The following is a 15,132-nucleotide window of genomic DNA, read 5'->3' as shown; positions in this document are numbered from 1 at the left end:
TCCAACAACCCCAGCTACAGCGGCTGTCGTCCTCTGTAAGCATAGCTCCCTGAAGAAGCTGGGCAGGAGCCAACACACTCCATGCAGGCCCAGTGCCTGCTCTCTAAGCTCTAGTTCCAGTTCCGACACCTGCTCTTGGCGCTGGTGTATCCAGCACTCGGCCCCCACATAAACCTGTTTGTAGATTGCTGATCTTTCTAGTTTTGAAGAGCCTTGGTATGATGCCACCAACATTTATTGAGGGTTTCCCACATAGCTGGCACTTTGCTGGATGAAAGCTGTGAACACACAAAGTACTCTTCTGCCTTCAAGTCCCCAGAGTCATTACCCTCCCCATAGTTATCTGGGCAGGCTGTCATACATGAAGGAACAGTATTGCACAGTCATGAAGATTTAGAAAGCCTTTGCCCCGGTCTGGGCCCCAAGCCCAGCGATTGTCTGTTCCGTCTTTGCCTTCACCTCTCCAGCATCACACAGGACAGGTACTCTAGCAGAAACCATGGCTGAGTCTGAGCAACACCACCAGCTCTCTACTCCCTCCTGAGTTCGGCCTTCTGCTTCTGAGAGGATCAGGGTAGAAGAAGCTCAGGATGGTCGCCGGCTGGCCTGGGACCCAACTTGTTCTGCAGCCTGAGGCTGAGGCTGGCTGACATCATGATGACAATTCAAGTCGGGAGATGGCGCAGAGCAGACACGAATCATCGAGGTCAATGTCTGGGACAGGAAGAGGTCCACAGACTGCAGAGGACCTCGCGTCCCAGCTGCTTAGTCCTCAGTGCCTTCCTTGCAGGCCACCAGCTGCTTCATAACACTGCCCTTCAACTGTCATAGAACCCAAGAGACCCAAGAGACCCAGAAGACCCAGAATCCATGGCTTGCATTCACGGTCCCAGCCTTCGGGCAAGCTCTGCTCAGTGCTCTCTTTTAGAACTTAGGGCATATGGCTTCTTGGGAGAAAATAAGAGGATACGTGTGAAATGAAAAAGAAAAGGAAGTATTCAGTCACCTATACCTCTCTCTCTCTCTCTCTCTCTCTCTCTCTCTCTCACACACACACACACACACATACACACACACACACACCACATTCAGCATAGTTGCCTTCCTAGATACATATATACATGGACACACATGCACTCATGTTCTCTGAGATGCAGTCTGGATTCTTCTAGAAGAAAATGGTTTAGAAGGGCAGAGAAAGTAGCCTCAAAACAGAAGTATTCGATTAATTTAATACTTCCTATACTTACTGGCTTCTGTAAAGCCAACAAGGGTGACTACTACTGGTCTCTTGGACCCAAATCACCATCTTCTTCGGATGGATGGGTCCTTTCCCATCCCTGTTGTCTACAGGACAACTCCAATGACACCATATCCCACTGTAATGCTCCTGCTTCATCTTCCTTGGTTGTGGACATACTGTGACACCCTCCGGCCAGTGCCTCAGCCTTGGCCACTCTGTGCTTAGACTCTGTCTCCATTGGCAACACATTCAAGCCATCTCCATTCTTTCTTGTGGGCTCAGATGGCCTTGTTTCATTAGCTGCTCTGTCCCTATTGGTTGCCTCTAGAGGTAGTGTTTCCACTGACAGCAAGTAGATGGATGGATAGATGGATGGATGGATGGATGGATGGATGGACGGAACAGATGGATGGGCAGACTTCCTCTTCCCCGTGCTTCTGTCAGTATTCCAATCTGTGCTCCTCGCTAACCTACCCTAAGGTTGAGGGGTGTCAGGAGTGCCTGAAGACGGTCCTGCAGCCTCAAGGAGCTTCTGATGCTGGCGAAGATGCTTCCTCCTTTCATGTTCTCCTGTGACTTCACACACCAGTTGGGCAGGGAAGGCTCCAGGAAGCCCCTTAAGCCAACCTGAGGAGGGGGAAAAGGCTTGTGTGGGGTAGGATCAAGGTCAGGAGATGGGACTGAGGGAGGGGGATCCTCAGGCCTTAGGTCATGGTGGGCTTGGGATTAGTGGAGAAGACCAGAGCATTCAACTTCAGTCACTAGAGCTCCTGGAAGGGATATCAGCACCTGAGAGGGTCTGTGTCAGTTCTGTGTTGGGTCCCACAGTGACTGCCCATGTCACTCAACTGGAAGAACTTCTGAGCTTGGGAGCTGGCTCAAAGGTTAGGAGACACTGGTGCTCTTCCAGAGGACCCAGGTTTGAGCCCCATCACCCACATGGTGACCCACAACCATCTGAAACTCCAGTCCCAGGGATCCAGTGCCCTCTTCTGACCTCAGCAGACACCAGGCATACATATGTTCACAGACATTCATATAGGCAAAACATACACATAAAAGAATAAAATAGATAAATCTAAAAAAATATAAAGAAAAATCAATCTGAAGAAATAATCCTTGCTATGGACTGCAAGTTCTAATCTCTGTTATCTCTGTGCCTCGTTTGCTTCCATCGTTCCCTCCTCTGGATCAGTCTGGGCACACTGGCATCTGACCGTTCCTATAGCACAGCAGGTACTAGACCTTTGCCCTCCAGACACTGAATACCTAGGTTGGTCACCTCGGTCAAACTCACTCTGCCTCCTGGCAGGTCTACCTCGCCTGACTACGGAGGATCCTACTGAACCCTAGAATCCCCGCCCTCCTTACTCTTCTCCATCCTTTGTCCCATTGCATCCATCCCCTAACATACTACATATAACTACATATAACATACTACATGTAACTTTATTTATTTATCCCATTTAGATTTCTTTTGTTTGAGACGATGTCTTGCTATCTAGTTCTGACTGTTTCAGAATTCACTATGCAACCCAACCAATCAAACATTAATCCTCTTGACTCAACCTCCCCACTGAAACTACCGAGCTACAGACATCGGCCACTATTGGATTTTTTTTTTTTTTTTTTTGAGAAAGGGTCTAAGCCAGACAATGGGAGCACACACCTTTTATCCTAGCACTTGGGAAGCAGAGGCAGGTAGATCTCAGAGTTCAAGGTTAGCCTGGTCTACACAGAGCAGGTTCCAGGACAGCTAGAGCTAGAGAGAGAGCATACCTTGAAACACAAACAAAAACTAAAATTTAAAAAAAAGGAGAAAGGGTCTTACTACATAGCCCTGGCTACTCTGAAACTCACTGTATAGACCAGGCTGGCCTTGAACTCACACAGATCCAATTGCCTGTGCCTCCCAAGTGATAGAATCAGAGACCAACATCAGCACCACCACACCAGGCTCACTTATCCTCTACTGTCAGCTTCCGCATTAGCACACTCCAGGGCCAGCTGTGGCTCATTAGTGCAGGTTTGCCTACCACATGTGTAAAGCAAAGACATGATCCGAGCACTGTGGGGGCGAGAGAGAGAGAGAGAGAGAGAGAGAGAGAGAGAGAGAGAGAGAGAGAGAGAGAGAGAGAGAGAGTGTGACACAGTATGAGTTTGCTGAAGGAGTAGATGAAAGGCTTGCTCACCTTCTGGATTCTTGTGCAGATGTTTGCGCGGGGTCTTGGGCTCCAGACTTTGGCCCTCAGTCTTGGAAGGTGTAGATGGCTCTGAACATAGTTCCTGAGAACACTCTGGTGAAATGTGGATCAGTTAGACCCCTCGCTCTTTTTAGTTGTCATAAACCGCCCCACCCCCGCCTTTGAGAGATGCTTACCACAGTCCTCATAGATGGTGTCTGGGGAACAGGGAAGGGGACCTGGAGTAGGGAAGGCTCCCAGCCAGCGCTGCATGTCTGACCTAGTGGTGACCATAGGAAGGGGGAGGGGCGGTTCATGGTTGGCCCAAGAGATACTCCTGGGAGACAAAGTAAGGGCAACAGTGGAGTCTGAGGGTCCTAAGTATGGCTTGCTCGTTTGCATGTTTTGACAAGGCTACCCAAGCTGGCCTTAAATTCAAATCCATGCTCCTCCTACCTATCCCGGTCTCCCCAGTGCTCAGATAATAAAGGTACGCCACCATACTGGTTTGTTTTCTTTGGCTACTGAGGATCAAATCCCAGGTCTCAGGCACGCTAGGCAAGCTCTTTACTAAGAGACTAAGCCGCATGCATCCCCAGCTCCCAAGAGTGTTTTCTACAATGTGACTCACAGTGAGGCCGCTTGGAGAAGCCTGTGGGTAGGGCGGCCCTGGTGGTTGCTGAGAAGCGAGAGACGAAATGTAGGGGGTCCAGATGGGTCAGGAACCTGCTGGGCCTGCACCAGGGAGCGATGGGCATAGTCCAGAACCTGCAGCCGCTGCCCACTGCCCAGGGAAGAGGGCGTTCAGAGGAGAGCAGGGGTCCTGCTAGATGCCTCTTCCCAACTCCGGCTCAGGCTCCCTCCCCTCCCACGCAGGACCCACCTCTTGGGCTGGGTGATAAGCAGCAGGTCACTGAAGAGCAGCAAGCAGAGGGGAGTGAAGCGAGGGCGGGAGGTGAAGAGCACACCCCCCCTCCGACACCCCAGCTCGGTCAGCTCCCCCTGCAGTTCCAGGCGCCGTGACCAGGAGACCAGGGGTAGAGCCTGGGAGAAAAAAAAAGAGATGGGTCTAGCCTCAGCCTAGCATTGGTGAGGACCGGCTAAATGGAGAGCAGGGCTGGGCTCACCTTGACTTTGTGGAACCGCAGCCTTTGGGTGAGTCGGATCAGCTCTTCCGTCTGCTTCATGCGCCCCACCTCAGCGCTGCAGCGCTCAATGATCTGGCGAGGAGGACCCAGTCACCCATCCCCGCATATTCCCTTCCGCTTCCTTCCCCTCTGCCCTCCTCAGCTTCCCGCCTGCCCACCTTGCTCACAGCACCCAGGGCCTTCTGGGCATTCTCCTGACGACTGGACCCCTCCTCGGTCTGGCTTAGGATATTCTGGAAACAAAGAGGAAGGGAACTGAGATCCTCCACGCCCCTGAGATTCTGAGGTGCTGTGGACCCAGCCGTGCTTTGCCAAATGTTCCGTTTAGGGTTGAGACCTACTTACCAGGCTAGTGCTCAGAGCATCAGTTTCTCCATTTATAAGGTGGAGCTGATATCTACTAAGCATGTTAACGTTATGAGGAATGGAGGAAATGATATATAAAAAGGACTTAGCATAATTCTTGGCGCATCATAAATGGTGTGGGGGGGGTCTTTGTTTGTTAATAATTACTAGCTTAACACTGAGTTTAAGGCCAGCCTGGTCTACAGAGTGAGTTCCAGGACAGCCAGGGTTACACAGAGAAACCCTGTCTTGAAAAAAAAGAAAAGAAAAGAAAAGAAAAAAAGAATAAGGGGGCTGGAGAGATGGCTCAGTGGTTAAGAGCACTGACTGCTCTTCCAGAGGTCCTGAGTTCAATTCCCAGCAACCACATGGTGACTCACAACCAGCTATAATGGGATCTGATGCCCTCTTCCGGTGTGTCTGAAGAAGACAGCCACAGTGTACTCATATTCATTAAATAAGTAAGTTAAGTAAGTAAATAAATAAAAGCCAGGCAGTGGGGGCGGGCACAAGCCCTTGATCCCTCCACTGGGGAGGCAGAGGCAGGTGGATGATCTCTTTGTGAGTTAGAGGCCAGGATACACAGAGAAACCTTGTTTGGAAAAACTAACTAACTAAATAAATAAACAAAAATTTAAAAAGATAATGTGGACACACCTGTTATCCCAACACTCAGGAGACTGAGGCAGAAGACTGCAAGTTAGAGGCCAGCCTGTGCTGAGCAGTGAGATCTAAATGACAGCAGCAGCAACGAAAACAAGACAAACACCAAAGCCAACTATCTCAAAACAAAGAGTGTAGTTTGTCTTTCTTTGCTTCTGGCTCATGGAGTTGGAGACTCTTCACGTTAAGATTCCAATACTGCCAGGCATGGAGGCGCACACCTTTAATCCCAGTGCTCTAGAGGCCCAGGCCATCCACAACTACACAATGAGACCTTGATTTAAAAAAAAATCCCAGCACTCTGGATCTCAGAGGCAGATGGGTCTCTGAGTTCGAGGCCAGCCTGATCTACAGAGCTAGTTCCAGGACAGCCAGGGCTACACAGAGAAACCCTGTCTTGGAAAATGAAAGAAACAAACAAAACAATGTTTCTCAACCCCCTCCCACTTTTTTTCAGTATTTTCCCACTGAAGAACTTTTTCACATATTTTAGTCAGTTACACTGGAGACTGTATTCAAGGCCTACCTTTGTACAGGCTAGACCGGCTATCTGCAGCCTTCAGCCTACCTACAGTCACATAAAAAAAAAATAGAATTTTATAGATACATTATAAATCTAAGTATTTACCATACCCTTTGAAGTTCACAAACACTGGAATAGTTAAGGTTTGTTTTGTTTGTTTTTTGTTTTTAAGATTCATTTATTTATTATATGTAAGTACACTGTAACTGTTTTCAGCCACCCCAGAGGATAGCATCTGATCTCATTACAGAGGATTGTGAGCCATCATGTGGTTGCTGGGATTTGAACTCAGGACCTTTGGAAGAGCAATAAGTGTTCTTAATTGCTGAGCTATCTCACCAGCCCCAAAGTTTGTTTTTTGTTTTTGTTGTTGTTGTTTTGTGCTTTTAGGCTTCCCCCAAGCCTCTGTTTATTCCTTTGGAAAGCTCAACTAGTTAGAGGCTGCGCAGAAAAGTCTAGGAAGTGCTTTCTCTAAACCAGTCTGCCCCTGAGGCAGAGGGAGCTGAGGACCTCTTTGGAAGCTGTTGTCCTTAGAGGACTTTGCGGTCCCTGTGGGGTAAGAGATGGTGATAACTAGACCAGATGCTTTGGGAACAGTTTCCACAGCAGGCTTGGTGGGATGGGACAGGCACCAAGCCGAGACAGTACCTGCAACAGCATCCGGAGCCGCGTGATGCGCTGGAAGGGCAGCAGCAGGAAAGACGGCAGCGGGAGCCGCTCGCATTTGGGGAGGCTCTGCAGCTTCCGCAGCTCCGCAGAGAAGCGCACGTTCGTATCCCTGCAAAGACAGTCCAGACAGCTCTGGCCTCAGCCTTTACAAGATCACACAGGCTCCTCCAGCGCTGGGATACAGAAACCCCGTATCCATAATTTTGCTCTCGTAATTTCAATGTTCCAGCACCTTTAAATGGAACGTTCCAGAAACAACAATTCATGCATTTTCTTTTCTTCTTTTGTTTTTGTTTTTTTTGAGACAGGGTTTCTCTGTGTAGCCCTGGCTGTCCTGGAACTCACTCCATACTGTAGACCAGGCTGGCCTCAAACTCAGAAATCTGCCTGCCTTTGCCTCCCAAGTGCTGGGATTAAAAGCATGTGCTCCCACACTGCCCTGGCAATTCATACATTTTCATAGTTTTGCTTTCATAAACTTCAATCACTCAACACCTTTAAATGCAGTGTTCCAGAGACAAACAATTCATATGTTTAAAATGCTTTTCTGATTAGCAACAATAAAATCTCAAGACACCCCATCTTAAGGTGTCCTATCTGGAACACCAATAATCAATCCCTTTGTCCACTGTATTCATGTATATACACCACCCACCCGTTAATCACTTAGTAGTGCTACTGTCTTTTTATTTATTTATTTATTTATTTATTTATTTATTTATTTATTTAATATGTGAGTATAGTGTTGCTGTCTTCTGACACACCTGAGAGGGCATCGGATCCTATTACAGATGGTTGTGAGTCACCGTGTGGTTGCTGGGAATTGAGCAGTGGGTGCTCTTAACCACAGAGCCATCTCTCCAGCCCAGTGCTGCTGTCTTAGTCATCAAGTTGACTCTGGTGGCATCAGCGAGCTGTATCCCGGTAATTCTTATTTTACATACTAATGTCCACAAAATATGACACTAGTGATGCTGATAATTTTATTACATTATATTGCTCCAATTTTGCCATTTCACTATTAGTTATTATTAATCTATTTCTGGGACTAATTTATAAATTTATAAATAGTTTTCACAGGTATATACACATAAGGTTCGGTACTATCCACTGATGGCTTTGGAACACATTTCCAGGGAGAAAGGAGGAAACCACTATACTATACGCACATAAGGCGGCTATAGGTCTCCTCCTGATACTGCTGGTTCCGAACATAATCCACGTACACGGAGAAAGGGCCAACTGCATGGGCATGCACCACGTCACACAGGTCAGGGATGTGTGGGGAGGAACGAACGCGAGACAGCAGTGTTCCTAGAAACCTGAAAGTACAGGTGGAGCATTCAGTAGCGGGGCAGAATATCTGGTTTTCCAAGTTTTTCAGGAGCCTGCTAAACATTAACTGGGCCCGTGAAAGGAAGGAGCCAGAAGAGGGAGAAAACCGAAGGGGTGCTCTGCGGCCCAGGGACTGGATTCTGAGGCGGACGGTGCCCCACTGACCGCTCGCTGACACTCTGGACTCGCTGCACATTGGAGAAAAGCGTGTGATGATCTCGAGGAGTAAGCGTATCCCGGAGAGCCTGGCTCAGGACAAAGGTGTCGGTCAGCAGCCTCAGGGAGCGCAGGTAGGAGGCCTCTGATGTCACCACCTCAAACAGGCTCTAGATAGGAGAGCAGGGCCATAGTAGAGAGGGCAGCCACCTCCCAACCACCCCAGGACTCAGGTCATGTTCCTTCCCTATCCCCTGTCCCACCCGTCTCAGTTCCACCCAGGGGTTCCCACCTCCTGCATGCGCCTTTCCTGGGGGCTTAGAGTCTCTAAGAGACCACTGCCTCGCACAGCCGGGAGCTCCTGCCACAGAGTGTTTCGAGGTCCAGGGAGTCTGGAGAAGGTGGGAGCTTCTCCAGGATTAGCTGGAGAGGGACCTCCATCCTCACCAACACCCCACAGCTCCTCGGACAGCACAGCTGCTCGGTAAGTCTGGTATAAAGGTTCTGGAAGGTAGACAGAGAACATCAGGGAAGTCCGGGGCCCCAGAACCCTTCTCTCCTGCGTGTCACAACTAAAGACCTACCATCCTGCAGGGGCAGCTCCCACTGGAGCTCCTTCAGCCCCTCCAGTCCTTCCTCTTCCCTGTGGAAAGAAAGGAATACATGTGTGGTTCACGCGTGGGAGTAATTCACACAATACCAGGTGAGCGAGGGGCACATTGTATGGAGGGATCCTGACAGTTCCCCAGATCAAATTCCAGATGTGTGTGCCTGTTGGAGAGGAGGCCCTTGACTATCAGGTCCTAAACCTGATTCCTGCTATATCAACTACTGTGGTAGATATTTCCAAGTCCCTCCCTCCAGCCCTCTCACATAGCAGCACTGGCTGGAAGATCTTTGAGGCTTGGTAAAACTCCATGTGGTCAAACTCTCCCACTGTGGCTCCCTGTCTCCTAGTTGCTAGCCAGCCATTCACTCAAGCTATAAGCTGCTGTAGCACATATTTCCTAAACAAATGAGCATACTTTAGATTATTACTTCTGATTAAAAAACAAAACAAAACAACCAATCTAGGATGATTAGCAAGCCTGGAAAACAATGGATGGCCATGGTTGCCAAACAGTTTTGCCAATAATAATTTTAACAGAGGACTTGAGAGATGGCTCAGTGGTTAAGAGAATGTACTACTTTTGCAGAGGACCCTAGTTTGATTCCCAGCACCCACATCAGGAGGCTCACAATTGCTTGTAACTCAACCTATGGTGTGTGTGTGCAGGGAGGGACCTGTGTGTGCCCGCACACGCACACATATTTAAAATTAAATTTTAGTCAGGCATGGTGGAGTATGCCTTTAATCCCAGCACTAGGGAGGCAGAGGCAGGAGGATCTATGTGAGTGAATTCTAGCACATCAAGGGCCACAGAGAAACCCTGTGTCTGAAAACAAACAAACAAATAAATAGAAATAGATCTTTAAAATATTTTAAATATAAACTCACAATAAGAAAATTTAGGCAGAGCCTGGCCTTGCCTTTTGTTTCTTTTTGTTTGTTGCTTTGTTTTGGTTTTGGTCTGTTGCTGTTGTTTTGAATATGAACTGTGATATATATCCCAGGCTGGCCTAATTTTCCTGCCTCAGTCTGCTGAGTGTCTCAACAATCTGATATCGGGTTATTTACGCCTCAATAACCCAATAGAACAGAGACACGCTTATCCCTACTTCTTAGAGAAAGACTCTGAGACCCAGGAAAAGAGAATTTATTTAAGGTTGCATAACTAATAAGGAACAGGGAGGTCAGATTAGAAACCTGGGCTCCTTGTTTCTGGGGCTCTGGCTCTCCCACCTGAATAAGGCAGTGTTCATTTGGACTTGAAGATTAGCCTGCCCTTACGAGAGAATGCAGTGAGGCAGGAAGGGGGAGCAAAGGTGGGGAGTTCGGTACCTTCCCTCCAAGGCTACAGGAGGAGCACTCTGAGGAGCTTCTTCAGGTCTGTCCCCTGGAGAGAGAAGCCAGAGTGACCAGAGCTAACCTCCAGACACGGAGCCCCAGCCCTAGACTGGCACCGAGAATACCACTCCCCTTAACTCCAGAGCAGCAGAAGGTTAAAAAAAAAAAAAAAAAAAAAAACAACAACAACAACAACAACAAAAAAAAAACCGAAGAGTCTAGGGTGCGACATGGGTGTGGCTATCCTCTATCCCCACCCCTCACATCCCAACCTCCCCCACATCCCATCCTACTCCCTACCCCACCCCACCCCACCCGGTGCCCCCAATGCCAGGAGATCCTACCACTCCAGGCCCCGCCCCATCTCTCTACCTTCCCAGGCCTTAGTAGCTGTTTGGATCCCATCTTCTGAAGGCAGTTCTAGGTCCGGCTGTGGAAGCTCCCCAGAGGGGCTAATATCCTGTTTGACTCTAGTTGGCTTCGGGGGCTTGAGGGGAGGTAAGAGTTTGCGCTCGGCAGTGGAGCGATAGGATGTGAGCACAACTGGAGGGTGACTGCTGACTGAAGGGTTGATGCGGGAGCGGGAGGCTCGCAGTGGGGATGCCCGGCAGGGGACCCTGAGGACGTCCTCAGAGCTCCCCACCGGCACCCACCGGAGCTCCAGGCCAGGCTTTGCTACGTGGCAGACACAGGGGCAGCATGGAGGGCAGGTCAGGGCAGCATCTGTGGCAGAAGGGGTTTCCTAAGCAGGAAGGAAGGTCTTGGGGCCTAGCTCATTCCATCTATGCCTCCTCCCATACCAAGGACCACCCGGGTATCTATAGATCTCCTGCGCCCTGACTATCTGAAAACTCTAAGAAACACAGAAAATAGATTTCTTATTAGAAATGTTAGCCCTTTAAAGTCTTTAAACATTGAAAACGCAGAGCTATGTTGGGGTCATCCCACTACATCCTATGCTTACCTGGAGTGCCGTTCTCCTGGGACCCGTTCCCGGAAAGGACGGCTTGGGGAGTCTCTTTCTCCCCGTTCACATCCGTGCTCCCCCGGGAGCACCGCTCCAGGGAGTCTGAGGACTGGGCTTTTCCTTCAGCTCCCCACTCAAACTTGCCGGCCAGTCTGCGAACCGTGCCAGGGGCCGAGGCAGAGCCATCCTGGAGAGGCATAGGGCCCAAGGGCAGAGGTGCTCGGGAAGACCCAGAGGGCTTGGGTGGGGGCACCGGGGAGCAGGGAGCTGGTTCTGGGGAGACGGAGCGCCGGGACACTGGGCTGGGACTCGGTGTGCTGGAAGGTGAGTCAGGGGACGTCTGAGAGTCCAGGCTGGCTCTAGAAACTGAGGGGGGCAGAAGAGCAGGAGGCTTCAGGGAAGCTGTGGGGGGCTCCCAGAACATGGAGGTGCACAGAGAGGCGGGTGCATCATTGGCTGTTTGAGGAAGTGCTTTCGGAGAGGAGCCATTGTGGGGAGGGCCCGGGGAATGTGGAGCCCTATGCCGAGATGGGGGGCGGGGGCGGATGATCCGACGGGGCTTCAGGGTAGGGGGCGTTGCTGCAGGAAGAGACTGAGCAGACATCTTCTGAGTGTTTCCAAGGAGTGGGGTGTCCTGCGGAAGTCATCCCCTGAGGAGGATAGAAGGAAAAAGTGCCTCTCAGTATCCCCCTGGGTGGATGGACTGAGGCTGTCTGAAGCCACATTTTTTTAAGTCAGGAGAGAAGGCTGGTACATTTCCCTCCCTTCCTCCTCATCTCTCATCCCTCCTCATTCTGCCTCTGGACCCTCCTGGGCAGCGTTTTGTTTTTTGTTTTGGATTTGTTTTGTTTTGTTGTTGTTGTTGTTTTTGCTTCCCCCCCCCCCCGAGATAGGGTTTCTCTGTGTAGCCCTGGCTGTCCTGGAACTCACTCTGTAGACCAGGCTGGCCTCTCAGAAATCCGCCTGCCTCTGCCTCCCAGAGTGCTGGGATTACAGGCGTGAGCCACCACCACCTCGCCCAGCTTTTCCTTTTTTTTAAGACAGGGTCTCTCATTGGGTGTGCCAGACTGGCCTCAAAACCTCTGTTCCTCCTGCCTCAACTTCTGGAGCTGTCTGTGCCGCAATGCCCGGATTCCCTATGATTTTTTTGCTGCCACAGTCAAGCCAAGAGGGTAAGGACAAGACGTTGGGGAGGATGGGGAGGCAGGGGTAGCAAGATTCAATGAGGAGAAATCAGCTTGCTGTTGTAGTCGCTATGTGTAGGAGTTTATGTAAGCGAGTGTGCGCTGTTCCCCGGGGCAGGATGAGTGGGAGTTGAGTGTGCACTGGGAAGCTGTGTTGTGGAAGAGTAGAGTCAATCGTGGCTGGTCACAGACACGTCAAGAAGTGTGTGGTTAGTGCATAGTGTGAGTGTGTGTGTGAATGTGTGAGTGTGTGATGTGAGGGTACGTGAGTGTGTGTGTGTTTATGTGTGTGAGTGTCTGTGAATGTGTGAGTGTGTGTGTGTGTGTGAGTGTGTGTGTGGTGCCTGAGCTGAGGGATGCATCACTGTTTCCCTACTCTGGCTGCCCCTCCCCCCTCCCATTTCCCAGTTCCTCTCTCCGGACTCTCCCTTTCCGGATTATTTTTAGTCTCCTTTTCCTGCCGTGAAGATTCCTGAAGCCTCTGACCCCAGGAGACCAGGAGGCCCCAGCCTGGTCTCTTCTGCTTCCCATCCTTATGCCTGCCACACCTGGGTCTGGTCATAGAAAGAGGCTCCAGTTTGACGCTGGGTACTGTCTAGCGCCAGAGAGATGGCTACAAGTCCAGGCCTTGGGCACAGAACCAGCAGCGCAGGGATGGTGGGAAGTGTGCTGCTCTTCCTCTTGAGGACCCGGAGGATGGGGACCAGAGCTGGGACACAAGAGAACCTCTAAATTACCTATGGTGGTCAGAAATTCTAGCCTTCCAAGTCCCGGGTTAAGTTCTTGAGGAAAGATGGGTCTCAGGGACCCCTTAGATTGCAGCTCACTCTGTGGCCCCTACATGGTGCCAGTAAGCCAACCAGTCAGTGAGGTTACCCCAGCTTGGCCTCCTGTTCCCCAGGCTCTGCCCCTTCAAGGAGCCCACCCCTCCCCATCCCGTAACCTTCCATTACCTCCTTCCCTACTCCAGACTGAGGCCTTTACAGAGCCCAGAAAGTCGGGGGCCCCAAGCACTTACCCTCCAGTTCCCTCCACTCCCAGTCACCTCCGAGAGCTGAGTGAGTAGGGGCAGGAAACAGGAATCCGATCCTCCTCCCAACCGGACACCCCCACCCCCACCCCCACCCCCAGCTCCACATGCGCACACTGGGCCTAGAGGAGTGGGGAAGCCGCGGTGTCTTAGGTGTTGGAGGTTAGAAAAGGCTGGAGCTCAGGTATGCAGAGGAGGCTAGTTTATGTGTGCGCCTTCACCTGTACTGCTGCGTGGCGGGGGTGGGGGACGGGGGGGGGGGGTAGGTGGGTGGGTGGAGGGGTAAGGTGGGTAGGTAGATAGGTAGGTGGGTGGGTGGGTGGGGTGGGCAGCCCTGGGCAAGCTGGGCTGGCAGGATGGCTGACTGTCATCATGCCTTTAGCTAAGGGATATCTGGCTTGCACAGCTGCCTGTCTCCCCTTCTTGCAACCTATTGTCGGTGTGAGCCAACCACACTGCACTGAGGGAACCTCTCTTCTCTACCCCCCCCCACATCTGCAGAGCACCCCCCACCCAGGAATTTACCTTATGGTTTGAGGTAGTTTTGTTTTCAGCTTATCTTCCAGTCCCCTCAGAGCACAGCCCGAATGCTGCCCAGCCTCTCTAAATAACTGTTCCTGTGTCTCTGAGGCGGGAACTGAAGGCCCAGATTTCCATCTCCACAGAGGAAGCGGAGTTCCTCGGCCCCACCCAGCCATTGTGTCAGACCAGGGGTGGGAGTGTTGAGCGCAGTGGGGAAGGGGATTCTCTATATTTGTAAGGTGGCTTGCCGCTCACTGTCCTGCATTCCCAGTTTCTCTGGACCCCAACTCTCAGCGTTGCACTGGGAGGCTACCACAGCAAAAGTCCTAGAAGAATGCCTGCGGAGAAGGGAAGACAGCTTGTGGGGCACCGGCCACCCCACCGGCCACCTCTAGTTTGCTCTCTGAGCTTCCAGGCCTGGAGCATGTCCTAAAAACAACCAGAAGGGGTGAAGTGGATGGTACCCAGCCTGGGAGGGAGACTGGTGGGGTTGCAGGGACAGGTCCCTGTCAGATGTCCTTCCATGGGCACACATCCAGACACTGGGAAGAAAATCAAGTAAGCTTGTATTGAAAGATGGTTTAAATTCCCTCTTGCTGAACCCCAAAAGCCTAAAGTCTTTCTGAGGGACCACACAGTCTCTCCTATTTCCCAGCTTCTCCCTTCAGGCCTATTCCTATCTTAGGATCTTTGGAGTTCTGACTAATGCCTGAAAATCTTCCCAGGAACTCTCCATGAAGCATTTCTTCACATCCTCTGGGCAACTGGGAGGAAGAAACCCTCTCAAAGAGGTCTGTGCTGGCTACTCTAAAATTTCAATCCACTGGGCTACCTCGTCAGGCCTTGTCAAAAAAAAAAAAAAAAAAAAGAAGAAGAAGAAGAAGAAAGAAAGAAAGAAAAGGAAATTTCAAATGAAGGTGTGAGCTCGCAGTAGCCCATTAAGTGGTTTATAAGGCTCCAAATTCCATCTGAGTGCTGCAAAGGAAAAGAAAGAGGAAAGAAAGGAAACTAAAGGGGCGACAGGGAAGGCTCAGTGTTTAGAACACTGTCCAACAGACTTCTCACAGACAGCCTCTTCTAGCTTCCAAGGGCACCAACATGCATAACACACACACACACACACACACACACACACACAGGCACATACGTGGAAATAATCATTCAAGAAGAAGAAAATAAGAACTGAGAGATGGCTCAGCAGTTAAAAGCACTTCTG

At 50.6% G+C, this 15,132-nt stretch overlaps 1 protein-coding gene across 6 annotated transcripts; it reads right to left on the bottom strand.

Moving 5' to 3' along the window:
• Nucleotides 1-217: 217 nt before the first annotated feature.
• Nucleotides 218-14,020, bottom strand: Arhgef15 (Rho guanine nucleotide exchange factor 15). 6 transcript variants are annotated; one of them, XM_052196477.1, is made up of 17 exons: nucleotides 13,920-14,020; nucleotides 11,178-11,830; nucleotides 10,586-10,936; nucleotides 10,208-10,262; nucleotides 8,850-8,908; nucleotides 8,558-8,769; nucleotides 8,275-8,435; nucleotides 7,944-8,096; nucleotides 6,754-6,883; nucleotides 4,733-4,807; nucleotides 4,554-4,646; nucleotides 4,310-4,470; nucleotides 4,058-4,210; nucleotides 3,624-3,706; nucleotides 3,436-3,540; nucleotides 1,718-1,870; nucleotides 218-947 (listed from the first exon to the last, which is right to left on the bottom strand). In XM_052196477.1, the coding sequence occupies exons 2-16, from the start codon at nucleotides 11,782-11,784 to the stop codon at nucleotides 1,719-1,721; spliced, it is 2,550 nt and encodes an 849-aa protein (XP_052052437.1). In that variant the 5' UTR covers nucleotides 11,785-11,830; nucleotides 13,920-14,020; the 3' UTR covers nucleotides 218-947; nucleotide 1,718. The 6 variants fall into 6 exon arrangements, with proteins under 6 accessions (XP_052052437.1, XP_052052438.1, XP_052052439.1 ...); XM_052196478.1 differs by having other exon boundaries at nucleotides 218-944; XM_052196479.1 differs by having other exon boundaries at nucleotides 4,058-4,161.
• Nucleotides 14,021-15,132: the final 1,112 nt, after the last annotated feature.

This window comes from Apodemus sylvaticus, chromosome 10 (genome assembly GCF_947179515.1).
Source record: "Apodemus sylvaticus chromosome 10, mApoSyl1.1, whole genome shotgun sequence".
NCBI lineage: Eukaryota > Metazoa > Chordata > Mammalia > Rodentia > Muridae > Apodemus > Apodemus sylvaticus.
This window is presented reverse-complemented; position numbering and strand designations above follow the sequence as displayed.